This window comes from Lepidochelys kempii, chromosome 22, assembly GCF_965140285.1.
Source record: "Lepidochelys kempii isolate rLepKem1 chromosome 22, rLepKem1.hap1, whole genome shotgun sequence".
Classification (NCBI taxonomy): domain Eukaryota; kingdom Metazoa; phylum Chordata; order Testudines; family Cheloniidae; genus Lepidochelys; species Lepidochelys kempii.
Window position 1 is genome coordinate 7210738 of NC_136401.1, and position 26592 is coordinate 7237329.

At 43.3% G+C, this 26592-nt stretch overlaps 1 protein-coding gene across 3 annotated transcripts in view; it reads right to left on the reverse strand.

Annotated features, from left to right (window-relative positions):
• Positions 1 to 3767: 3767 nt before the first annotated feature.
• Positions 3768 to 26592, reverse strand: part of EI24 (EI24 autophagy associated transmembrane protein) — a 39730-nt gene continuing 16905 nt past the window's right edge. For 2 of the 3 annotated variants that reach the window (XM_073320766.2, XM_073320765.1), the window contains exons 2-11: positions 25435 to 25582; positions 22879 to 23024; positions 17520 to 17580; positions 16490 to 16556; positions 13202 to 13326; positions 12202 to 12321; positions 11642 to 11753; positions 9006 to 9117; positions 7664 to 7738; positions 3768 to 5438 (exon numbers count right to left, since the gene is read on the reverse strand). In XM_073320766.2, the coding sequence (XP_073176867.1) occupies positions 5276 to 5438; positions 7664 to 7738; positions 9006 to 9117; positions 11642 to 11753; positions 12202 to 12321; positions 13202 to 13326; positions 16490 to 16556; positions 17520 to 17580; positions 22879 to 23024; positions 25435 to 25476 (1023 nt within the window). In that variant the 5' untranslated portion in view covers positions 25477 to 25582 and the 3' untranslated portion in view covers positions 3768 to 5275. The remainder of the gene's footprint in view (positions 5439 to 7663; positions 7739 to 9005; positions 9118 to 11641; positions 11754 to 12201; positions 12322 to 13201; positions 13327 to 16489; positions 16557 to 17519; positions 17581 to 22878; positions 23025 to 25434; positions 25583 to 26592) is intronic. The other variant, XM_073320767.1, reaches the window with a different exon arrangement.

The window sequence follows — 26592 nt, forward strand, 5'->3', positions numbered from 1 at the left end:
TTCTGATCGCACAAAACCGAAAACCCCAGCCCACTTCCTCACTCGCTCATTTTCACCAGGACGGGGAAGGGGGTGGGGGTCGGGGCAGGGCGATGAGGGCTCCGGCTGGGGGTCCAGGCTCTGGGGTTTGCTGCTGTGGAGTTTTTTCACTGTGTAGACCTACCCTGGTGTTAGGAGTAGCCCAGAGCAACGGCGTTGGCTGCTGCTGAGCAGTTGTAACTGGAGCTGTTGCATCCCCACGACATTACTAGCTCCAGCATCAGCATAACTGGGGCTTTAACCCACACGCCTGGATGGGCCAGCCTGCTTGAGCTCCAAGCACCCCTAACCTTGAGTTAGAGAATTTTGTGGGTGGGTGGGAGGGAGTCAAGCTGGGGTAACATTTGATTTATAACTCAAGATAACTAGATAACTGCTGTAAGAGACACCCAGAGCTGCATCCTGCATGGAGAGCAGCGTGCAGCCTGGTGAATATCCCAGTATCTGCTCTGGCTTCTCTGATTAGCTGCCTGCAGGATCCAGAGCAGCCTAAACTATTGACATCCCATAAGCTCAAGATCTTTTTTTTCCAAATTTGGAGATAGTATAATAAACTAAAGCAGCATCCTTGAAGTTACTCACCAGAAAACAATGTGAACTTGATTATCTTTTTTCATTCCCCCCCCTCCCCCTTTCTCCTTACATTTTCAACTCATTCTCTCCATCTCCAGGCCACTTTCTTTTCCTTTTTTCTTCTCATGTGTGCTGCTTTGACTTGTTGCAGAGTGACTTTTCTGTCCAGTTGTTAGTCTACCCCTTGCTTTCTACAATGTTACATTGTCTCTTTCCCCCTGACTCTCTTTCCTCACATCTGGGTACACTTTCTCCAAATTGTGGATGCAATCAGTTGGAAAAGAGGGGGAACTCCATTACCTGATGTACTCATTCTGTATCTTTAAATAAATCTGAGTCTATGGGCTATGTACTGCTGTGGATTAAATACAATTCCAGCAGGTGTAGTGGGACAACACAGAGTGACTATATGCTCACATAGCTCTCTGAGAAGAGGCTGGATTCCTGTGCATTTGCAAATTTCTCAGACCGAAAGGGAATTTTGGTGCGAGACTCCTCTGGAGTGCAGCATCTTCCCATCACATCCCAACGCTGCATCAACACAGAATGATGCAATGACTTTCTGGCAGCCTTAAAGTTACGCTGAGAGACGAGGAGTATCTGAAAGATTCTCTCTTCTGTGAATCCCAGGAGATATTATCTCAGCCAAATTCTGCTCATTATACTCCTATAACTCGTCCCATTAACTTCAGCGTGGCTGCCTTTGTGAGCAGGATTTTACCCAGAGCTTTAATCATGCTAAAGGTGACACTGTACTAATTACACAACCATTAGCGACCATCTAGCGGCCGGTGCTACCTCCTATTTTATGTGGCGCACACAGCAATGTTCAGCACGCTGCAAAAGGAGGCCACATAAAAGTGAGTTAGGGCCATGGGTAGGGCTTGGAAAAGGGGCAGGAGAGTCTGCCCAAGGACAGGGCACAGCAGCGGTGTAACCCCTCACTCCAAGCTACCCACAGACATTTTTAGTCTACAGATCTTAAATCTCCCATCGGTTACATATGTAAGAGAATTAAATCCTACTTTCCTCACCGTACGTTCCCTTCTCTTTCCCCGACTCATGAACTTTCAGTGGACAGGAGCTACATGGTTGAGCACATGGCTTCTTGAAATCCTTACCCGCTGGGATGGCTTAACTGAATCTCCTCCTTGCATTCTATTTTTGACAGCCTAGGAAACATTCCCACATACTCGCTGTCACAGCAGTGCCCTTGCAAACCCGCTGGCACCTTATGTCGTGCTGCTCCCTTCCTCAGCGTTTGTCTTGCTCTGATTGCTATGGGAACAAACAGCAGCTGGGTCCATTGCCTTGTAACTCTATGAAGAAACCCATCATCATCTCAGTGAAGGGCTTGGTTCATTCTTTGGAACCTGTGAATTCCCCATTTTGTTCACCTCTAAATAATGCAGCACTGTGTAGTGTGCTGGACAGAAAGATGGAAGGCCTCCACTGACAGGCTAACAAAGGAGAAGCTTCTACTCCCTTTTCCTAGATAGGCGAGACCTGCTGGCGGTCAACAAGGCCACACTAAGAGGAGAAGAATCCTACCCACAGTATTGGGTTTGTAGCCTTTTGGACCTGGTTCGCTTAGGCAGGGAGGGGAAGTCTCGTAATGAGCTTGTTTGCTGAACTCCACTGCATTACTGCTGCCTGCCTCTTGTGCGTGCTGTAGCTCACTATGGAATTTAGCCTCCTTTGTCAATCAGCAGACCAGAGCGGCAAACAGCACTGGTCATTTGATGGTGCATAGCTGAATAAGAAACAGCAGGCCCTGTCTGGAACAGAGGTTTTTGTCCAGAAAACTGACAGGCCAAACATGGTTGGAAAGCTATTTCGGGTAGAGGGAGGAAGCTGGCTGGTACACTGGCAAGGAATGCAGGAATACCTCTCTGGCTGTTCTATGTTTCATTAACTCTTAAGCTACTCATGCAGCCCAGACCACAACGAAGAGTATATTAGAACATGGAGTTTCCCTCAAATGACCCCTGTCACTTTCATAGCCTTCAATCACTATCCAGCTGATGGTGGCCAGACTTCAGCCCAGTACCATTGGCCAGGGAAGTCTTGCTAGCATCCTTCAAGCAAGAAGCGTGTTTAAGCATGATAAACTAGAAAAGGTACTAGGTTACATGCCCAGTCTAACTCTCCTCCATGCTGTTTATTTCAGTTAAGGCATCATTAATTTATCATGTTAGCCCAAGAAGGAAGATTCCCATAGCCATGTTAATCTATATATGTGATATCAAACAATAGATGTGTATAACAGTTTGCATATTGGAGAAAGGCAGTAGCCCATTCAGTTCCATTTGGAACCAACTTCCATTCCATTGCCCACTTTTAGCCCCGATCTAACTTTGAATTAGTAAATCAGTTTGATCTGAAAACTGCCACGTTTACTCAGAAAGCAACAAAGGAAGTTTTTGCAAAATTAGTCAAGCTGTTTTTGAGTTGCAGGCCATTAAAGTTACCCTGCTCTGAATGCTGAATTGTCTATCATTTGTCTTCCTCCCTTTGGCTTAAAACAAGCTCATTACTGCCCCTTCAAACTTTCCATGGAGTTAAATCTCCTTGAAAACTCATGCACCTGGTGTAGTTAAAGATGTGCATATCTTTGAATTCCTGATAACAATATGGTTGCTTATTAAGTGGGCAATGTCAGATGTAGTGTCCAAAACTATTTCCTTGCTTTGAAATGCTTGATTTGTGTCAATAATGTAATAGGTTAGTATATTGTCATTTAGGTTTTGTTTGTACAGTAAAATAAGATTGTATACAATCCCTTTCAAAAATGTTCATTTTCAAAATACTCTCATATGAATCTGCCCCTTCTCTTCCCTGTAGCTTGCTGGAAGAGAGTACGTAACATCCAGAAGTGGCTCTCTCTACTATTACTTTGAGAGTGCTTTGTAGCAAGCCAAGAGAATCATTTACATTATTTAGAGAAGCTTAAGGGAAGTTCAAATTCTATTTCCATTTGCCTCCAGTATCAAGTTGCACTGAACTGTTTCCCAAATCTCCCCCACCACCCTTCCCACATGTAGAGCCTTAAAGTCCCTGGATTGCAATTTAGACTTTAAGAATGACCCATCCACAGTAAAATGCAGTTTTTCCTCTTAACATTAACTTCAGTGCTCAGGCAGAACCCACTGCAATTTTTGAATTTTTGTTCATTTTCGTTTAATATTTCAGTGTGAAAATACTAGAGAAAAGTTTATCTGTAGACCAACCTCAGTTCTGAAAAACCAAGGGCTTCTTGAATTTCACAGATTTTTTTTCTGCCAAACAGAAATGTTACATGCAAGAAGAACACTGTCTAGAACCAGGATTGCTCACCCTCCCTTTGTGTATACAGAGTATATATACACACACAGAGACTTACAGACACACGCACATGAATTCACACATCCTGAGCTGACGAAGCAGTTTCACTGCAGCTACAACCACTTAAGTGTACTTTGGCCAATACCATTCCACCTATGCTGGGACAACAATTGCAGTAGAGATAGTGTCACCATGGCGACAGACTTGGAGCCTTTCATGTTAATTGAACAAGCTCTCTCTCTTCCCCAAGAGGCACACTACCTACTTTAAGCAGGGCAATGGTGTAGCCCAGGTCTGTATGTTATCCCATGAGTCCAGTAGAAACCGATTGTTCTCCCTTGTGTTGTCTGGATACAGTTTGGAACCTCATAATTTTGAATTTTTTTTTAAATACCGCCAGTATGCATGGTGTCTCCACGGAAAACTGGCAGACACTAATTTTCAAAAGCATCTGATTGCTGAGACAAAAAGATACATTAAAAAAACCTTATAACCCAACTACAGAGTTAAAGTGTTTCAATAAGTTTCCATTTCAGTTCCTGACCTCGTTTATACAATTTCCCTTTGAAATTTCAGGAGCTTTCACCAGCTCCAAACAGGATTTAAAAAAAACCCACCACATTCTGCTGTTTAGGTTAGGAATTTGCTTCATCCTGATGAAAGTTGATGCCCTCCAGTATATATCCTGGATACAGAAAGGTGGCACTTGTCCAGGTCTTGTATTGACGAAAGACCCAAAGTTTGCCAGTTGACAGAAAGAGCTTGACTGGAGCTCATTGGATAGTGGGCTGGGGGAGTCCCCTCTCTGTATAAATTGATCTTGCCCCTAGATCAGCATGATCCAGTTTGTCTTCCAATTCTGCTTTTCAGCACAGCAAGAATTACAAAAACCTGACCTGAGATACAATATACAAAGAACTATGATCATTGAGGAATCCAACAGTTGTGGCGCAATCTACTTTAAAGACTCCCATCAGCTCCACAAAGCTACAGCAAAACGTGGATTACAAAACCATTCTTCCTGGGGTATGGAGGGAAATGGCACAGGAAAAGAGTATACAAAACAGTACAGGCACAGGTCTGTTACACTCTATAAAACAAGCACAGAGAACCCGGCTTTTTAAAACTCACAAAGGTGTTAAAAATCCAGACTTTTCCAGAGATTTCCATCCACGTTCTCAGTGTGACACAAAACCAATGTCCAAGTGGCGCTTACAATGGTGACTGGTGGGGAAATGCACAAGCCCCTTGGCAGAATGGGTCCTGCCCTTCCCTAGGTCACAGGGGCACATGTAGCAGCCAAGGATGACACACACACACACACCCCTTTGGTTGTGGTTCAGTGCCTCAAAGCAGCCTTCTGTTTGGCAGGGGATGAGCGAGGAGAGGGCAGTCTATCTACTGAGGAGGAGCTGCTCAGGGTGGACTGAAGGTAAACTGTCTTGTGAAAGAGTCTGTTGCTGAGGAAAACCACCAAGGAGAAGAGACGCAGCTGGAAATGGCTGAAACACAGAACAAATGCTGTGAGCTCCAATCCCAAAGTCTCAATTGGTGTCTCTTGCACACATACGCGCACGCACACACACGAACACATTAACAGAACAGTGCAGCAAGAAGCTCCCTTTGTCCGTTTTTATATTTTGCTTAGTATATTCTAGGATAATGAGTGTCTTCACAACACAGCCCTGGTCTACACTAGGACTTTAGGTCGAATTTAGCAGCGTTAAATCAATGTAAACCTGCACCCGTTAACACGATGAAGCCCTTTATTTCGACTTAAAGGGCTCTTAAAATCGATTTCCTTACTCTACCCCGACAAGTGAATTAGCGCTTAAATCAGCCTTGCCGGGTCGAATTTGGGGTACTGTGGACACAATTCGACGGTATTGGCCTCCGGGAGCTATCCCAGAGTGCTCCATTGTGACTGCTCTGGACAGCACTCTCAACTCAGATGCACGATTGTTTGCCGTTGCTCTGACACAGGGAGGGGCGACTGACGACACGGCTTACAGGGTTGGCTTACAGGGAGTTAAAATCAATAAAGGGGGTGGCTTTACATCAAGGAGTATTTCAGGCAGGACTTCACGGAGGGTTCCAATAAGAAATGGTGCACCTAAGTTATTGTTCTTATTGGAACAAGGAGGTTAGTCTGGCCTCTGATTGATACATGGCTAGATTTACCTCGCTGCACCTTCTCTGTGAGTGACTGCAGTGTGACCTAGAGGAATGAGTCCCGTAGACGGGGGGCGGGGTTTGCAAATGAGTACAAAACAAATCTGATCTATTTCTTGTTTTGATCCACTTCATCTATCTTTTACATCTTTGGCTGGCAGCAGACGGTGCAGAAGGACTGCATGCCATCCACATCTCATGGCTGCTCGGCGGAAGGTGGTACAATAGGACTGCTAGCCATCCTCATCTCTTGCCTGCCCGGCAGAAGATGATGCAATAGGACTCCTAGCAATCCGTATCGCCTGCCTGCTCACCATAAGATGGTTCAATAGGACTGACTGCAGGACTAAAGAGAATGACCTGATCAAGTCACTCCAAATTTAGTCCCTGCGCCCATGTCTGCCCAGGCGCTCCTGATCGACCTCACAGAAGCGACCAGGAGCACCTCGGACATGACGATGACGGCTACCAGTCCTATTGCACCGTCTGCTGCCACAAGGCAATGGGTTGCTGCTGCTGTGTAGCAATGCAGTACCGCGTCTGCCAGCACCCAGGAGACATACGGTGACAGTGAGCTGAGCGGGCTCCATGCTTGCCGTGGTATGGCGTCTGCACAGGTAACTCAGGAAAAAAGGCGCGGAACGATTGTCTGCCCTTGCTTTCATGGAGGGAGGGAGGGAACGGGGGCCTGACGATATGTACCCAGAACCACCCGCGACAATGTTTTAGTCCCATCAGGCATTGGGATCTGAACCCAGAATTCCAGTGGGCAGCGGAGACTGTGGGAACTGTGGGATAGCTACCCACAGTGCAACGCTCCGGAAGTCGACTCTAGCCTCGGTACTGTGGAAGCACTCTGCCGAGTTAATGCACTTAGAGCATTTTCTGTGGAGACACACACACTCGAATATATAAAACCGATTTCTAAAAAACTGACTTCTATAAGTTCGACCTAATTTCGTAGTGCAGACATACCCACAGATTAGTAGATACACTCTACAGTAATGAAGAGTAAAGACCTAATGTAGGCACAGTTATCAAAACCCCCTGGAAAATGCAGGATGCCTCCATTCCATCCTTGTATCTACGTAGGGAGGACAAAGCAGACGCAATTATTCCAACCTTGGGGTTAAGTCTGTCTTGAAAAGCTTGAAGTTGCAGATAAGAGCTGAGCTGATGGCTGCCCAGGAATTGCAGGGTTTTGGCATACCCGCACTCAGCTCAGGGAGTGTGATGTAAGAGGATTTAAAGTTCAGTGCAGGTCTATCAATAACCGCAGAGAACCTTTCCCTTACCAATAACACACCCTTTTGAAGTGTTAACACAATGTCCTCTCTGTTTAATTTCCTCTATTTTAAATTAATCAAGGTGTCCCAACCTTTCATCATTACATGACCAATATCTTCAGAGATGTACATGGGCATCCCCTGACTTACCAAGCACAGTACTGCTAAAGCCCTGTTTTAGGTCACAGATTCGAGTGTCAGTTCATCCTGCATCTAGCATTATCATGTTAATTAAAATCAACTCTGAGTTTCCTAAGGAAAATACTTACTATGCTTTCCCAGGTGTCTTTGCTTCATTGGCGCTGATGATAAACAGAGGGAAAAGAATGGAGAACAGGCAGCCACTGCAAAGAGAAGACGGCACATTGAGCAAAAAGCCAATTACTATAGGTTGGTGTCATAATAAGGTTACACAGGAAAATGACCTCCCCCATGCAATGGAAGCTGATTTCAGGACATCCCTTCGCAGGGACTGGAGAAGGATGAAATGAAGCACCTTTAAACACACGGGAAATCAAACAGCCCAACCAAGGGCCACACTGAATTTATATAAATGGAGCAGATGACACCAGTCACAATATTTAATAAGGAAACACATTGTGCAGAGACAACATTTTCCGGCAGCTCACATCAAGAGAGAGTATCATGTAGCTTCCATAGGCTGCATCTGCATATTAAACAGAGATTGCTGTGGGCTTCACGGGACTACTACTGCAACCATCAGCACTTCACCGCAGCTTTAAATGAGACAATCTCAGTCACATGGAAGACGAGCAAAAGGTGCGGAATCAACAATGTAAATAAAGGACAAGTAACTCCAATAGAATCTGGGCATGCTTAAACCCTTCCCTGCTGGGATCCACTACAGTGTTCTTTTAAGAGTAAGTATTCAGTGAACTTTCAGAAGAAGAGACAGATACACAGCTTGACACTGGAATTGGATTTTACCTCCCACATATATGCTGTCTCAGTGTCACCTTAGGCAGGGCTGACACAGTTAGAAATGCAGCTCATCACAGAGAAGCTTGTCTGCATCAATAAATCGTGGCCCCTGCTAGCTCTGCTTACTGCTCTACATTTTAAGTATAAGAGAAAACATGCCACTAATGTTGGCTCCATCTGTAAGAGTATTCCAACCGTATGGGAAAAGGTTACAGCAGAATGAGAGCAGGACGAGAAATCATAAAGCAAACAGCAATGACATCATCTCAGCAAAGAGATGATTTCTGAGCAGTGAGAGGATTTATAAGCTTTTCCCAGCCACTGTGCCTCCAGAATGGTCAATACAGTGAGGCAGGAAGTAGGGGAGATTCTACTATCCAAATATGTTTCATAGTTGTATGGTAGTTCGGTGGAAGAATCTGCACTACATTTCTGATTTTAATGGAAAAACCTTCCTTATTCTTCAATGTACTTTCCCCTCCAACTACTTATTAGCAGAGCTATTTCCCTATGGTGCTGTGGAAGCAGATATACTCCTCTGATCTGCAGGGGTTGGTGGTATCTTGGAGGGTGGGAATTTTGGGTGGTATTTGGGGGGACATGTTACCTCTGCATTCATCACCCTCAAAGCAAAAACGCCCAGTGCTCCCAATTTACAGTTGAAGTCACCTGATGATGTAAGAAGACTGCATTGCAGTGAGAAAAGCCAGTGGTAAACCAAATCCAAAGTAATAGGGCCAGTTCCTCTCAATGTTGGATAACCGTTGATGCATTTCAATTCCTAATAAAAACACAAGTTAATGTACAGAAATTTAAGGAACTAAGGCAGGAAAGTTTGGGATAAAGAGCATGTGTTGTCACTAAATCTCACATTTCTAGAGTGCCAGGCATCCTGAATGATCCCAAAGTAATTTATAAACTACATAAGGGAGCTGTATTGGCCATTCCATAGTTAAGGTTGCAAACAAGTTTCTATTATAAATTAGATTTTGGCTCTACCCTATAAAATCCACAAACAAAAGACATCAGCCTCAAAAGTGGTATGTGAAGCCTGAGACGACAGTAGAATTTTTCTATCATGCTTCAATAAAATCTGACAAGGGATCCCTGATTTACAACACCATAGAAACAGAGATGTTCTTCAGAGTGTAAAAACCTAATTGTTTTGCCACTTTTGTAGTAAAAAGCAGAATATAAACTTGGTTTACTGGACCCATTGAGTTGGTAAGACAAAAGGCACAAGACAAATAGCAGTTGATTAAACTCCAAGTTTAGATAACATCAAGACTTCAAAGACTAACCTCAGAAAAGCTGGTCAGCTCAATTAAAATATGGAGGACTATGCTTTTTAAAAAAATATAATAGGTTTCTACCTTCTTCCCCACTGCTTTTTTTAAACTTTCTTCTAACGGTTTTTCCCCTTGATAAAAATCACATCTACCATCATTTAAATGCAGACACATTTAGAATAAATGTGGCACTAATTTATCAGTGGACTGTAAAAATACAGAACACTTACGGTGTTAAATGAAGAATCTAATTTAGATTATGAACTTCCTGTATTTTTATGCCTAAAATGGCCTGCAACGTATGGTGTGATACAAAATAACGCTATGTTCGGCTGAAACTTCACTAATAGTTGAAGGTAGGTGGCAAAATTAAGTTATTCCAATTGGGAAAACTGAACTAACACTCCTCTTGTGAAAAGTAACATGGGATCTTTTGTCAGCACAAGTTTTCAAGGCATCTCTCTCTAATCTGAAAGGAAAAAGATACCAGCATTTCTTTTTTCTTCTATTACCTTTGCTGGAAAAGGTTAAACAATTAAAACAATTTTACCATAGGTGTGAGAGACAAGTAAATGTTCATGTTCTGCATGTCTGAATATGTGCATTACAAAGCAAGAGGTGGCTGGGCCTACCTGACATTCATCATCAGGCTCCTTGCCAACCCAGAGCTCTAGCATCAGAAATGGAAGTTCTCTTTTCTTCTAGTGTTTTTTCTCTAGCTGAATTTAGAATTCAGATTGTTCCAATGATGGTAAGATTGCCTCTTTGGATTTAGTTCCTGGACTTAATTCCATGGAGTGAAAAATATTTGGAGCTGAAAAACCACTATACAAGAGAACCTTGTTTTTCCCTGGAACTGAGAATTCTATGGTACGCTGCAAACCAAGTCAGACAGGGACCAAATCCAAGGCTTTCAAGTGAGAACCACCAGGAGAATTTCAGACTGCATCTGGCCCTCAAACAAATGTTTATTATTCTACTCATCTTCCCTGCCCTGCTTCAAACACCATGTGACTATTTCTCATCTCTGCTATAGCCTCAGTGAATAGGCAGGCAAGAGATTAAGCACAGCACAACCAGAGCATTCAGTCACAGAAAAACAGAGAAGGGCAGTAAGTCATCTATAGTGGCCCCTTCTCAGCCAGTGTTCAATGGATTGTGAAATGATGTATTCACCCCCCTCGTGTCTGTGCTGCTCTCACACCTTGATGCCAGAAAGGGGTGGAGTCAAGATCCCTATCAGGATTTGGATTCACACTGCAATGGAGCATGCACCAGAGAGGGATTGGCTGAGATGTCAGAGGTGCCAGACTTCAGACAAGATGCTGAAGTCCCATCTGCCCATCTCTGGTGACTGTTTCAGGTGGAAATGTTCCCACAGCACCTTCTAAAGAAAGTCAGGGATAACATGCCAGTGTTGCAGCCAACATTCCTCTCTCTCAATAGAACAGTCTCTTGGACCATAAGTGGTATGGTTGATCCATTGCCTATGTAGTCCCCCTAACAGCAGGATCTCACTCCCAACTGTGAGGTGCTTTGGGGTGCTGCTCTGTTTTATCCATCTTATTGACGTGTCTCATCTTTGGGCAACACCTCTGCTCCTATACTCAGGCCCATTACTGGGACACTAACATCCAAATATGGATAAACAGGCGAGACCATTTATTAGAGTAGTACAAGTGAAAATCATCTCCTAGTCAAATCCCTCTCTTGTAAACAGCACAATAAATCGATCAGCTAGTAAGGTTTAATGCTCTGAAAAAACAAATTTGCAAATACAGCAGAGATTCATTCTCTAAAGAGAGGCTCATATTCCATACTCTTGAGGTAAGGGAGGAGGAAGGGTGACAGAGAGAGAGATCACTTGGAAACATCCCAAGTTACTTGTCTGGATAAAATGTGTTTGAAACTCGATTGTCCTCCTATCGGGAAGCTTATGCATTTAAAATATTCCCAGCAATGCAGAATGTCCCCAGACACACGCTGTTAGCCTTGGAAGTGAAGGGTAGCACTAACCTTTATTAAACCAGCGGTATTCAAAGCAGTACAAGGAGTAGAGCAGCGACATGTGCAGAAGGCTAACCAACTGGCCAATGATATCAATTGGGAAAAGGCTCACAATCATCCCCTGCAGAGGAAGAGAAGAAATTGATTGAGTTTGCTTTCTGCAGTGGTGGATTTCTGTACAGCACAGCAGGGACACAATACTTTTATCTTTACCCTAGCGAGTGATAGGGGAGCACAATTAGAGAGGACCTTGCTTTCTTGTAGTTTTAATTTTATTCTCCCGCCCTCCAACAGAACCATCCGAACCCCACCTTCCTTCTAGCAAAGCTCATCCTGTCACTTTGGGAACATCAATCAATTTGACCACAATTTTCTGCATATAACAGTCTCCTGGTCACAGCTCCCCACTCCAGCCAAGAGGCTCTCTCTCTTCCAAGGCGGCCACTAATGCCAACAGCTGCATTCGAACAGCAGAATGGTTTGGCATCTCCCCCTCAGCATTTCACAGCTAATATGTACTTGGTTCTCTACTGACCCAGATACAGAACCCAAGATAGGTCTAATCTCACCTGGATGAGAAACAGTGCTTGCAGGAGGAGGTTAAATAGCATGTCAGCAATGATTTTACTGACACTGGGAAAGGGCTGGGGCTTTCTTCCGGAAACCTCAAATGCCAAATCTGCTATGTCCTGAAACAGAGAAACATTTCAGGGAAACGAATTTACAAAGACAATTAACACGAGTGACTGCGCTACTGATCTGCAGTCAGCATGCAGATTCCACTGAGTACACTTTCAGGGTGCAATCTTGTTTTCTTACTGATGCAGTAACAGCTTTAGCTCAGCAGCTTATTAGACACAGTAATAAGGGTTTGCACTTTTCATTCAAGGTGCTCAGAGTACTTTAGAAACCTGGGTATCATTAACCCCATTGCTACAAATGGAGAAACTGAGGCACAGAGTCCAAAGTCATTCAGTAAGCCAGTGGCAGAGCTGAGACTAGAACTCAGGTCTCACGACTCCCAGTCCCTTTCTCTAATCACATCACCATGCTGTCTCCATTGCGTATTTTCCAAACATATTGCCAATCACATAACAGTGATGATTTCTCCCAAAAAGCAGCAAGCCATCTCTCCATCATCATGAAACACAGTGCACATATTCCACAGTGCACCTGCCAACACACTCAACACATCTGGAACAATAAGCTTTATGTAGAAATGTTCCTTTTATGGCATTATACAGAACAGAGCACATGGCCGTCCACATGTTGTCCAAATAAGGGCCACACTAGTAGCTTGTTTGACCCAGAAGACCTTACGAAATAAAGCAGGTTACGGCTCATTTACAGAGGTGCCAGTCTGTGGAGACTACTTGTTCCAGTACGCAATGTTCCACCTCAGTCTGACTGGTCACCATCGATATGAAAAATAAAGGAGGCTGTGGGTTGTACTCTTGCTCTATGGTCTTAACTGACCCACCCGTAACACAGCATATGCTATGTCACTTGTTTAATGTGAACTCCTGCTCCCATAGCTACTGAGGGCTGTTCCGCATCCTCCTCACCTACCTGAAACCAGATGGCATTGACGACTTTACTGAGCACAAAGAGAGGAAGGACCCAAAGGGCACCGAAAATAGAGGTGAGGATAAATTCCAGCCAGGACCAGACATCACCATGTAGTGAGGGGTCACCTTCAAAATAAGAATACAGTCCCTATCAGCAACATGCACATGGGATTCTCTTCATTTCAGACTGCACAACCTACAGTTACAATGGAGAAATAGCTAACAGCGGCCTCCTTTGTACAGATGTGATAGTCTGGTCCTACTACAAAAAGGGAAATAGATAAAACCAGGAAGGGCCATTTCCTACTTCCCTTCTTTACAGACCCATTTTCATGCACCTGCTCTTTATTTACTTCTAATAATATCCTAGCTGCAGTACTTCCATAGGGAACCAGTGGTTAATCCTATGGGAACATTTGCTTTGGGACTGCCAAAAAGCATCCTACTGGTTCAAAAACAATGGCTTTCGCTTTCTTGTGGTATAAGCAGGAACATAGTTTCCTCTTCCATCATTAGGAATAAGGTTTCCGGGTTTGACACTTATTTGCTGAAAACGTATATGGATGGGAAGAGAAAGCATTCTGCAACTAATATGTCATGCAGCAGACACATGGGAAGACAGACAGCTCTCGCCTATACTCAAATACTGTTTTGAACAGATGTTATCAAAGCTGTGTGTTTTGGTTCTCAGGAGATGAGAGGCCCAGAACACCCAGGAAAAAAATGGGGTTCTCCTTTGTTTTGATGGATAACTCTGTAAGAGGTTTCTAATACTTGTAGCGAGATTCCCTGACCTATCTGCTCCTCAAGTGCTCGCTCTAATCAGCATTCTGGTCCCTGCTCTCCCTGAACACTCAGAGTGGGAAAAGGGAAAAAGAAGCAACAATTACAGCATGCACATCATGAGCAAACCAGACATCTGAACAGTGGGGAAAGCTGACCCAGCAACAGGAAGAAAGGGACAGAGATGAGAGTAAAAGGACAGAATGGAGTAAGGCAAAAGGGTAGAGAGTGTCAGCAAGAGGGAAAGGAGGTGGACAAAGATGTGGGGGGAGGCAAGAGAGAAGAGGGTAGGAGACAAAGAAAAAGAGAAACAGTGTTAAACAAAACAGAACTAGAGGACGGGAGACACAGACAGGTCAGGAGACATAGGGTAAGGGTAAGACATTTGCCTGTTTAGGTACTTATATGGCGTCCATCACTGTAGTGCTAGAGGACCTCCCAAAAATTAAACAGTCAATATCACTGACTGTATCTCCCTTTCTTCCCAAAAAGTTCTTTGTTTAGATAGTTGGAGCTTTGCTGTATGTGTTTGTGTTATGGGAGAAGAACTTACTCAGGGACAAAGCAACCGAAGATCAGTTTTTCCTGTATTTTCAGTGTTCTCCAAGCCCAAAAACGCTTGGCAGCCCTACTTCTAGTTTGCCTCACGTCAGCACTTATTGGGCATGCCTGTGGCTGTCCTGGATCTATGCTGAAGCTCCTCCTCGTATGACAGAAAACTGGAAGCAATGTGACTGTATCACATTGCTAACAAACAGACTTCCACTGACACTAAGAGGCAGACCCCCAACTCCTCCTGGCATTCACCTCCACAGTTCAATACATGTTACTATTCACATGCACTGAGTTTTAACATGTTGGATTTTACATTTGCTTTCAGTATTAATGCTTAATTTCAATGGTTTTAAGAAGAATATGAGGACCATGAAAATGAGTGGAGACTTTTCCTGTCAGTGTGATTAGTAATACATAGCATTTGCAATCCATGCCACTTAACTTAAAAAGCACTTTACAACATTTAAATTAGGACTCTTCCAAAATATAACACTTTTTATCCCAGACAATTCATTTTAACAGCTTTAGACTTTACTGGCTGGTCAGAGAATACACCAATTAAAAAACAACTCATCCCATGTCTAATGGTAACTTTCTATGTTACATATTGTGAACTCTATGAGAAGCTACACCCCCAATAAAGAGGAGGATGTACTGCTTGTGAGAAATTCACTCTGAACAGTATTTAAATGAAAGTAATTATAAACAGCAGCAGGATTCCCACATGGAGAAACAATAACTGGGAATGGGCGACAGGGGATGGATTGCTGGATCATTCCCTGTTCTGTTCATTCCCTCTGGGGCACCGGCACTGGCCCTGGCCCTGGCCACTGTCAGAAGACAGGATACTGAGCTAGATGGACCTTTGGTCTGACCTAGTTTGGAGGTTCTTATGTAACTAGCTTAATACTAAAACAGCATTCCAAAAAAAGGTCTTCCCCGTTTCCCCGTCTGTTAGCAGAATTGCCCATCAATCTTTCTATCTGATACAAGCCATGCTAATCAAGTCACTGGAACATTGTTTAACTTTGTCCAAGTGTGCTTTTTAAGGCTTACGTGTCAGTTTTCACAACAGAAAAACAAGAAAAAGAAAATCTGGCTGAGATTTTCAAAAAGGTAAGGAATGTGGATGTCCAATTCTCATTAATTTTAATGGGACCTGAGCATCCAAATCCCATAGATAGTTTTAAAAATTTTCATCTGAGTCAGTTCACTAAAGAGGATATGGCAGCATTAATGCATGAAAAACACAGGAAGAGGAGGGCACAGCCCACACTGAGTGGGTCAAATCCTGAGTTGTACTGAGTCCTCACATCCCTCACTCAAGTCAGTGGGAGCTGCGATGCTCAGCATTTCTAAGGACAGAGGTGGCAGCCACATGCGGCTCTTCAGAAGTTACTATGCAGCTCCTTGTACAGGCATCGACTCTGGGGCTGGAACTACAGGTGCCAACTTTCCAATATCCTGGGAGCGGGGTGCTCACTGCTCAACCCCTGGCTCTGCCACAAGCCCTGCCCCCACTCCACCCCTTCCCACACCCTCCCCTGAGCCTGCCATGCCCTTGCTCCCCCCCTCCCACCCCCAGAGCCTCCTGCATGCCATGGAACAGCTGATGGGGAGGGAACGGGAGGCTCTGATCGGCAGGTGTGCTGGTGGGTGGGAGGTGCTGGGAGCAGGGGGGAGCTAATGGGGGCTGCTGACGTATTACTGTGGCTCTTTGGCAATGTACATTGGTAAATTCTGGCTCCTTCTCAGGCTCAGCGTGGCCACCCCTGGATTTTGCTCTCAGTTAAAGACTTGAGAGAGGGAAATAACTCAAGGATGGAGAGGCAGGATGTAGGGGCACTTGGCAGTAGTGTCGCCTTAGTCTTCTACACAGATGCTGATAATTATTTACCCTGAGGAGAGCTGATGTCCTAGCACTCTTTACAGAAACAAATTATGTACTTACCAATTATCTGTGCTGTGACTGACTGAAGTACAGGTATAAATACTCGGTAAAACAAGAGGAGACTAAGCTAAAGGAAAAAGGAAACAAGGAAACCATAGAAGAGGTTTTGTTAATGACACTTAAATGTTCACTTCTATTACTCTTATCTCTATCCATCAACCCAATCTGCAATCACTCCAGAGACTCTCAACTGCCTCCACGTGTCCATCTCCTGCAGGAACCCTACTAAAAGTACCATCTTGTCTGACTGCACTGCCATTGCCATGCTGAATGGCTTTGGCAAACTGAGAGGCTGTTTCATATTTGGCACCTAAACACCTCTGCATCAGATGGGGCAATAACTTTCATCTACAGTGACAAAGATCCATAAGCACTGATTTAAAGTGATATTTCATGTAGACATTGTGCATTCTCTATTAACAGCAAATTGTTTGCCTACCATCTATTAAACATTAAACACTATGATCCATCAATGCAGAGCACTGAAAGATCGCTCCTCTCTTAAATACAACCAAAATATATAATTGAACTGTTTCCTTTCAACATTTCCATGTTGGTTCCTCACCCATCAGGACAAAGTCTAATGGAAGATGAAAAGAGACAAGTGATTTATTAGGCTGCAAAATGCCTACTACAATCATGAATAAACCCTATCAAACTCATTAACACCTATTGGAAAGCTGACCTGAGTAAATGTACTATTCGATTCAGTGGAGCAGCACTACAGATTTCATTTGATCAGCAGGCGAACAAGCAGCATTAGGAACTTGAGAAACAGACTCCAGATTAATATAATGGTCTGCTTAGGGAATACAGTAGCTCAATTATATATTTTAAGGAGGGTCCCCCTTTATATAAAACATCAAAACTTAGAAACTTACTGGTTTCTCTCAATTCATAACGCCTTCCATCTTAGCCAGGCAGCCAACCTGACAGATCACCTCTGAAACCATAAAAGCCCTGAAGCAGTGCACTGGTTTAAACTGGTGCTTCAATTTTTAAGTTAGGAAATAAAAAAAATTACACTTACCCAGAACACGCCTCCATTCCATGCACAACATTGAAAAATCCGGCTTACTATCCGAGGTTCACTGGAGAGCAATAATACACATGCATGAGAGACTGTATCACTGTAGCTACTTCTCTTCAAAGCAAATTATCCCCAGCATCCTGGGTCACTGAGAACCACTTTTATACAATAACTTAAAGAAGAAATGTGCTGGGTGCCTTCAAAATATCTAGAATCATAAATTCTATTACTAGAATTCAGTTGGTAAATCAGCAGCACTGTAATGCTCCAACAATTCACCACACAAACTCATGACATATGCTCACTGCAACACACAAGTTAATTTTTCAACGCTTATAGAAAACTAATGCTGTTGTATCAGAAAGTCCATTTCAACATAGTGTTAATTCCCAGCAGAAACTATTTTAAAATGGAATTAAAATTGAGATTATATATCAGTAATTTAGAGTAAAAGACTTTACAAGGATGTTGTTGTTATTCCAAAAACAAGCATTAGAAATCCAGGAAATTCAAAGTTAAAGGTTCAATTCAAAAATCCAAACATGTTAAGGCATGGAAATGCACAGTTAAAACATCCATGCAGTGACTATTCAATTATGATTAGTGCATAACTGTATCTGTAGTCTCTCCACTGTAATAAGAGTACATGGCCTTCATCCATTAGTGCCTCTCCAAAGTTCTTCCATCTGACCTCAGAGATTCCTAGGAGATGCCAGGTGTATTGTTCCATTTCATACACGAGTTCTTTCAACTTCCTTATTTGTCTCAATGTCCTAACATTCCACGTGACTATGGTGATGTTATCTCTTCCATGGATCCTCTTTGTTGGGGTTACACCAATAGTATACTTGTCACGTCCGCCCTGGTGGGAGACGGATGGCATGGTCATTATTAACCTGGGCTGTGACCAATCCGATATAGACAAGGTTGACTTGCTCATCGTATGGTATGTCTTGGGCAAATTTCTAACCTGGCAGAGCCCATCCTTCTCCAGGCAGCCCCCTTTTAGTCGACTCTTACGACATGCAGGAGGAGCAGTGGGCCTATTCTGTCCCCGGACCCACAGGGGAAAGTGGAGAGGACAAACATGTCAACGGCGTAGGATTTATTGTGCATAAAGGTATCAAGAATTCAGGATTTGGAGGCCGCCCAATATCCAGCCGGCTTATTTCCATCCATCTAAGGCAGTACCGTTCAGTATCACAGTGGTACAAGTCTACGCCCCTACAACAGACTATGACAATGAGCAAATTGAAGTTTTTTACAATCAGCGCCAAGACATCTGTAAGGTACACAAGAAAAATATCCTGATTGTACAGGGAGATTGGAATGTTACAGTGGGTACTGGCGAACAGGCAGATTGGCGAGATTACTGTGGCCCTTTCTGTGATGCAGTAACCAATGAGAGAGGACTGAGACTCTTGGAGTTTGCCAGCTATAACAATCTGGTTCTTGCAAACACATTAGGAGCACATAAAGCATCCAGACGATCAATGTGGCATGCACCTAATGGCCTACCTCACAGTCAGATCGACTACATCATGATGCAAAACCGATTTCGTTCTGGGATCAACAGAGCTAAAACAAGGAGCATCCACTGTGTGGATATTGGAAGTGATCTCGACCTTGTGATGCTATGCTTTTGGCTGTGGCTAAGGAAAAATCATCAGGCCAAACCTCACCAGAATCAAGTTTGACTTAGAAAGACTTGGAGTCCGAAGCATTGCAGAGTCATTCCAAGCAATGACTGGCGGAAAATTTGCCCCGCTGCTTGCTCTAGAGGAAGACGTAGAAACATCATTTCAATACTGTAATGAATGATACTGCAATGGACATCCTTGGGAAACACCACAAGATGACAAAACCTTGGGTCACAAATGAAACACTAGAATATGTGACATTGGAAGAGAGCTCAAGAGAGACAAGAACAGCACTGAGGGAGCTGATAAATACAGAACGATTGGCAGAAAGATCAAGAAAGGAATGAAGAAGACCAAGGAGATACAGATAGAAAAACAAATGCTCTAAAATACAATAAAAATAGCAAACGAGCCTTCCAGGTTGTAAAAGATCTGAAGAAGGAAAGATGGACCAAAGCTAACGTAATTCAAGACAAAGAAGGGAACAGTCTTACAGAAGAAAGGGACATCATCAATAGGTGGATAAACTACTGCTCTGATCTATACAACCACCAGACAAATGGAGATCCTAGTGTCCTAGACAGCCCAGATTCAACAGAGGAGGATGTCTTTCCAATACTGCATGAAGAAGTGGAGACAGCTGTGAAATCACTCAAGAGCAGAAAGGCTACAGGTATTGATAACATCCAAGCCGAAATGATGAAATTCGGAGGAGAAATAGTAATAGATGTACTCACCAAGATCTGCAACAAGATCTGGCAGAATGGCGAGTGGCCCTCCACGGGAACACAGTCACTACTCATCACTCTGCCAAAAAAAGGCAACCTGCAGCTGTGTCAAAATTACCAGACCATAAGCTTAATTAGCCATCCCAGCAAAGTGATGTTGAAAGTCATATTGAACAGACTGAAGCCACAAGCGGAGAATATCATTGCGGAAGAATGTGCTGGAAGAAGTACCACAAAACAGATTTTCAACCTTCGTGTTCTGTGTGAGAAGTACTTACAACACCAGCAGGACGTCTACCACGTCTTTGTTGACTTCAAGAAGGCGTTTGACAGAGTATGGCACAAAGCTCTCTGGGCAACCACGAAGAAGTACAATGTTGGTCGTAAGCTTATTCTTACCATTAAACAACTGTATGCCAAGGCCAGCAGTGCATTTCTCGTCAATGGCACAATAGGAGAGTGGTTTCGCACCACAGTTGGAGTCCAGCAAGGCTGCCTTCTTTCGCCCATACTGTTCAACATCTACTTGGAGTGCATAATGACTGATGCCCTAGAAGATCACATATGCATAGTCAGCATTGGGGGGCAAACAATCTCAAACCTTCGGTTCGCTGATGACATTGACGGCCTGGCAGGTAGCAAAGATGAACTTGCCAACCTTGTGAAATGACTGGATGAAACCTCCGCAAAATACGGCACGGAAATCAGTGCAGAGAAAACCAAGCTGATGACAAATGGGATCAGATCACATATCATTGTCAGTGGACAAGAACTCGACACAGTGAAACAGCTCAACTATTTGGGGACAATCATCACTGATGAAGAATTAAAGGCAGAAATTCTGGCAAGAACTGTGCAAACAACAGCAACAGTGGCAAAGCTAAAGCCTATTTGGAGGAACAAGAACATCTCCCTGGAATCCAAACTGAAACGGCTGCACGCGCTAGTCATTTCCATTTTTCTGTGTGCGAGACATGGACCCTTACGGCAGAACTTGAATGGAAAGTACAGGTAGTAGAGATAAGATACTTTCATAAAATCCCGGGCATCTCCTACTTTGACCACGTCACTAACGAAGAGGTCCGCAACGTCATCACCCAGTGCGCTGGGTCATATGAAGACCTCCGGACGACCATGAAGAAGCGCAAGCTGAAGTGGTACAGCAATGTAACAAGATCATCTGGCCTATCCAAGATCATCCTCCAAGGAACAGTACGGGGAAGAGAAGAAGAGGTAGACAGAAGAAGAGATGGATTGACGACATAAAAGAGCAGACAGGAATGGACTTTGCGGAGACTCAAGCACTGACACGCAATCGTCAGGGGTGGAGACAATTGGTTGATTGTTTATCAATGATGGTGTCCCAGTGACCAGTGCGGTTATAGGAGTGATGATGATGTATCTGCAGTCCCAGGTTACATTAAACTGATTTTTAAAGACACGTTCAATATTTAAAACTTTAACTAGATGACCCTTGTGGTCCCTTTTAACCCTATAGCTCTGAGTCTATGCTATCACCACAGAGCAGAGTTAAGGTTCTTTGGTGCTCTATGTTCTCTGGGGCCATCCTCTTCCCTTATCTCTCTTGGGGAAATCTGGAAGGCAGTGGCCTTTTTGAAAGAGGGCAGTTCTATGGGAACCTCTGTAGAACTTTATTCATCAGTCTCTGCTGTAGAAAGTTTATTATGAAGAATAATAGTAAAATATGACCATTAATCCTAAAATAATTATTCAAATGCAGCTAATCCATGAGATTTCAGTACATTAACTGTCTGGAAAGTCTGAAGAGTTGCCTTATTCGATAACTAAAATCATTCAGGGCAACAACAACAAAAAGACAGGCATATGGTGCTATTTCTTAAAAGACTGACTTTTTATAAAGTAAAAATTAACTCAAATTAACTCATTTAACAAAGAGGTTGAATCCATGCCTTAGGTACAAAAATAAACCTAACCCTCACCAGAGAAGCCAGAACAAGTGCTACCATAATCTGGAGACTAGACACCCAAGGTAGAAATCCTGTTTTGGTCACAAGTGGCAATAAATTTGAGGATCTCTTCCTAGTCCTTAGTGGATGTTTCTTCCACATCACTGAAGAACACGGTATGACTGTGAAACAACAGTTGTTTTGGATGCCCAGGCCAGGACTAAGAGAGCCCTGCAAATTTCTGAAGTGTGATGGCAGAACTGTATGTGGAAAGCTTACTCCCAAATCCCACAACTGCCAGCGCTGCATACAATATCTCTTCTGTAAGACAGTCACAGAATACAGGCACTGGATCAGTGGCACTAATTACCCACCAGGTCAGTGTCCTTTCTCCAGCAGTGGCCAGTACCAGATGCTTCAGAGGGATATGTAAAAATCCGTGTTCTGAGTTGGCTTATGTCTTGATGCATGAGGGTTTATAACTCTATTTTTTAGTCCTCTCCCATTAACCATACACAATTTTTGAATCTTTCTAAGCTCTTGGCCTGAATATCTCGTGGAAGTCACTGCCACAGGTGCCTTATGTAAAAAGTGTATCTCCTTTAATCCATTTTATGTTTGTTACCTTTCTGTTTCAATGACAGTTGGCTCATGAATCCAGTTTTAATTGCAAAGTATTTCAGAGAGATTCTGACCCCATGGACCTTCAGTCAGTAGGTTCCTACTATTAAGGGGCATATTTTCATCCCAATGCATGGAGGGGTAAGCATGGAAATCCTCACATGTGCAGAGGGAAATAGCAGTCTAAATGTCAAATCTCCACTCACCTCAAATTCCCTATCTGGACTACTCTGAAATATTATATATGTGAACAAATGTTCTTGCAGATTATTCCCAATTCAGTGTGACTTTCTGTTTTCCCAGTTATTTAGGACCTCCATAGTCCTAGTCAGAACCATTGTGCTTACAAATAATTCTCTGTCTTCCCTGTCCTAGGAGATGGTAGGTTGAGAAGGCACAAACAAATTTGTTAAGTCTTTAACACTTAAGCTCCTTTACTCACTTCTCCAGCTTCCTCTCCTCACTCTGAGCTCTCCGCTGGGCAAGCACGCTGCTTGCTCTCCTTTTTCTCTGCTCTTCTCTTTTCTGTTGGATCCGGGCATCCAGCTTGGAGATTGTGCAGATCCCCCAGATGGAGTCCTTAATTCCCTGCAGACACAAGGAAACAGGACACCTGAACCCAACATACTTTGGGCAGTCAAAGTAAAAGTTATATAGATAGAATATATATATCAATAGAAAAATCATGTTCATAAAAATTACATATATTATCTGCAATCCACTATATGATAGAAACGGAAAGAATTTTACAAATCTCTTCATTATGATCATTGCATCAGTTTACTTTTGCACACTTCAGTCAGCTAGGGACAGTAAAAACCAGCCTGGGCAGTTTCACTTTCTGGTGCATGCACTGGCCTAAACTTCTGTCTTTGGGCTACAACCTGTGCAGAGGAAGGTACGAATTATAAAACAGTTTCCCTTGCATTTGTTTTTAATTTTATGTCAACATTTCTATTAATATTGGCCTTTCAACAAAAACATTTTAAACAAGACCTACATTTCAGGGGTACTAAATTGTGCAGTGGTTTTCCTTTCAATGAAAATCTCAGTTTAGGTGGGTCTGAGAGGCTTATATATAAAACTGCAGGTGTGCATGGCATTTTAAAAGACAAGGTCCCAGCCTCAAGGAGCTCACAGTCTAGTGTAGACAGATAATTAATGACGATAACAGTAGTGGGATAACTGTCACAGCAGCAGGATAACAAAACAAGGAAGTGGGGGAAATGCTCCCCGGACAACAGTTTTGGCACACGCTAAAAATAAAGGCTATGTTGCTCTATTTTTTTATGTCATCTTGGCCATGCTCAGAAGCGGCAACAGAGAGCACCTGTGGCGAGATCAATGGCAGAAGGAGACACAAAAGTCATGAGCTTCTGAGGTGGAATTCCAAGGAGAATAGCGAGGCTGTAAGGAGTAGCCAAGAAAGGAGAGGTTGTTCTCTTTGGGACAGTTTGGCCACCTGTCCTGTGTTCCCTCAGCTCCCATCATTCCCTCAGACCACAATTTGGATGAAAGCCAGCAACAGTACTCCGTCAGGAGGAGAAGCCAACACTGTTAATTGTAGTCAAGGTTCAGTTCAATACATTACACCAACTATTTTCAGTGGCCCAGTGACCTAAATCACACACATTTTAGGCATCTCTAAAAGGGACAGTAGAAAGTAATTAGTTTTTTTTTTTTAAAGGTGTCATTTCTTGTTGACTTCCCATTATTTATAGCCCCTCTCTCAGAAGCCCGAGAATCATTTCTTTCCTTGTCTGTTTTCTCCTATCTGGCAAAAAGTGCTTTTTCTCCTGCCAATTTGTGTATAAAGCTGGAATTAATCCAGTAGGGTTTCTTTACTGCCTTGTTTTGTAACACAAGCTGATAAGTGAGATTGTCGCAGACATTTGAGGCGTAGTTATTAGTTTTTTAATGCTGTGCTATCAATAGAAGTATCAATCCACAAGATAGTGTTTCAAGGATCTCCCAAGAACTGGTTCACTTTATTTGTAATTTCTCACCAAGAGTGGGGAGTTATTAGTATAATTTATGATATATCTTTATACAAGTTATCTATTATCTTGTTAGCTTTTTTAATCCATGGAGGCAGAAAATATAAGGGCAATAAAATATAATTACACACACATTTAGGATATGCAAGGCATCTGTGGTCGAATGTAAATCAAAATTTGGTGTTTACACTACTTGATTGTGTCCTCTGGTTACAAAACCAAGGCAGTTTGCTCTTCCTGGTTGCAAAGAAACATCAGCTCCATGTTGCCCAAACCCAAAGTTAAACCCACAAAGGGCTCCAGAAAGCACTTAAGATATTTCCAACTTTTTTTAAAAACGGGTGGGGGAAGCAACATCTTCTTAACTAGGTCGGAGTTAGCCTTTCACCTGTGGGCCATCTGTTGCAGCATCATCCAAATCAGCTGTAATCAGTCAAGCATTCCCATCACAAAAAATACATAATTGATCCCTTTGATGGCAGAGTGATTAAGGCTCAATTCTGCAGGGCGCTCTGCAGCACATAGAGATGTTTGGAGGTGCAGTGGAGGCTCAACGTTTGTCCAGACCATGCTCAGCCGTGTGAGTCTGTAGTGGTATCATGCTGAACAAGAGTAGCTCCCTCTTATTTCCACACACTCAAGAGCAAAAGAATGTCAATGAGTGGAGTTGGAGGGAGATTAGAATCCTGCTATTTGTGTGTGATCCCACACATATAAATTAGGTACACAACCACTATTCTGCTCCATATTTTTTTTAAAAAGGTAACCAGGAGTGAAACTTGAGGTTACTCCTGGAGAGGATATATTCTTAGTCCACCATTGGATACATGGAAAGGGAGGCACCAAGCGTTAAAGAACAGGATATAATCTGAATATTCAAGACCTATAATATTGATTGGTCTCTAAGTCTATTTTGCCGATAAACTCACTATGCCACTTATGCAAGGGGAAAAAAAAGATCCTGAAGAGATTCTGGGCTCAAGACAAATTGAGAGACTTACCCTGACGAGATCATGAAGGAAGGTTTTCACACTGTCTGCCATCTCTACTCCAGCATCACCTCTGATTCCAAAACTATCAACTACAGGGAGAAGGGAAGAGAAGAGCCCAAACCTCTGTCATCATGCAGAGATGGGAAACTGATGGAGCCTGGCAGAGAGAAAAGGAAACATTACCATGGTAGATGTAAACAAAGAATTCCTGGTTTACGCATTGGTGTGTGTAATGGAATTGTACGTTTAATAGCATCTCAACCATTTTAAACAGAAGGCAATATTTGTCCAGGCTACATGAATAATTTAACACTTACTACTATATTAATGTGCAGCATTTCTGAAGAAAAGGCATGACAATTGGAAAACACATAGGTAACCAAAGGTTTGAAAGTTGTAAAATTCAGACTTTTGAACTAATGAAATAAAGTTTTACATTAACTCCAGTCTTCATTGTTGCAACCCGTATCTAGGAATGAAGCCATATATCCTGAAAAAGCTGCTAGTACAAAATGCAGCTGCCTATCTGCTTACAACACAAGTCACCATGAGCACATCATCCCAGTACTCTGCTCTCTGCGATGGATCTCATCAAACAACTGTCCAATTCAAGATATCTATCCTGATACACAAAGCTCTCCATGGGATTAGCTTCTACCTATTCAACAGATTACTTCTTAAAAGCTGTGGCTACGGTTGCAGATTTGTCACAGTGGTGAAAATGTCACAGATACCATGACTTCTCCATTTGTCCATGACTTCCATATGGGAAGGTCCTAGGTGGGTCACCCCAGCAACCTCTTCTCTACACCAGGTTGGGTGGGGGTGTTGGAGAGCTAGCTCACCCTACACTCACCCCAAGCTGCAGTTCCTGAGACCCACGGGGTTGGGCCCAGCTCCCTACTCCAGGCATTGCAACCTGGCGCATGGGATCGCAGCACCCTTCTATAATGACAGAGCAGTGGCCAGGCCAAATTTGAGTGAATGGCACTGTGACCTTTTTCTCAGGTCGCAATGCCATTCACTCAAATTTAGCCTGCTGCCCCGGGGTGGCCAAGCCAAACCTGAGCAGAGCTATGAGCCGATGTGCCAGGTCACAATGCCTGGGACACAGGAGCCGCTGCTGCCCATGCCCAGGGTGATCACAGGATAGGCTCGCTCTCAACC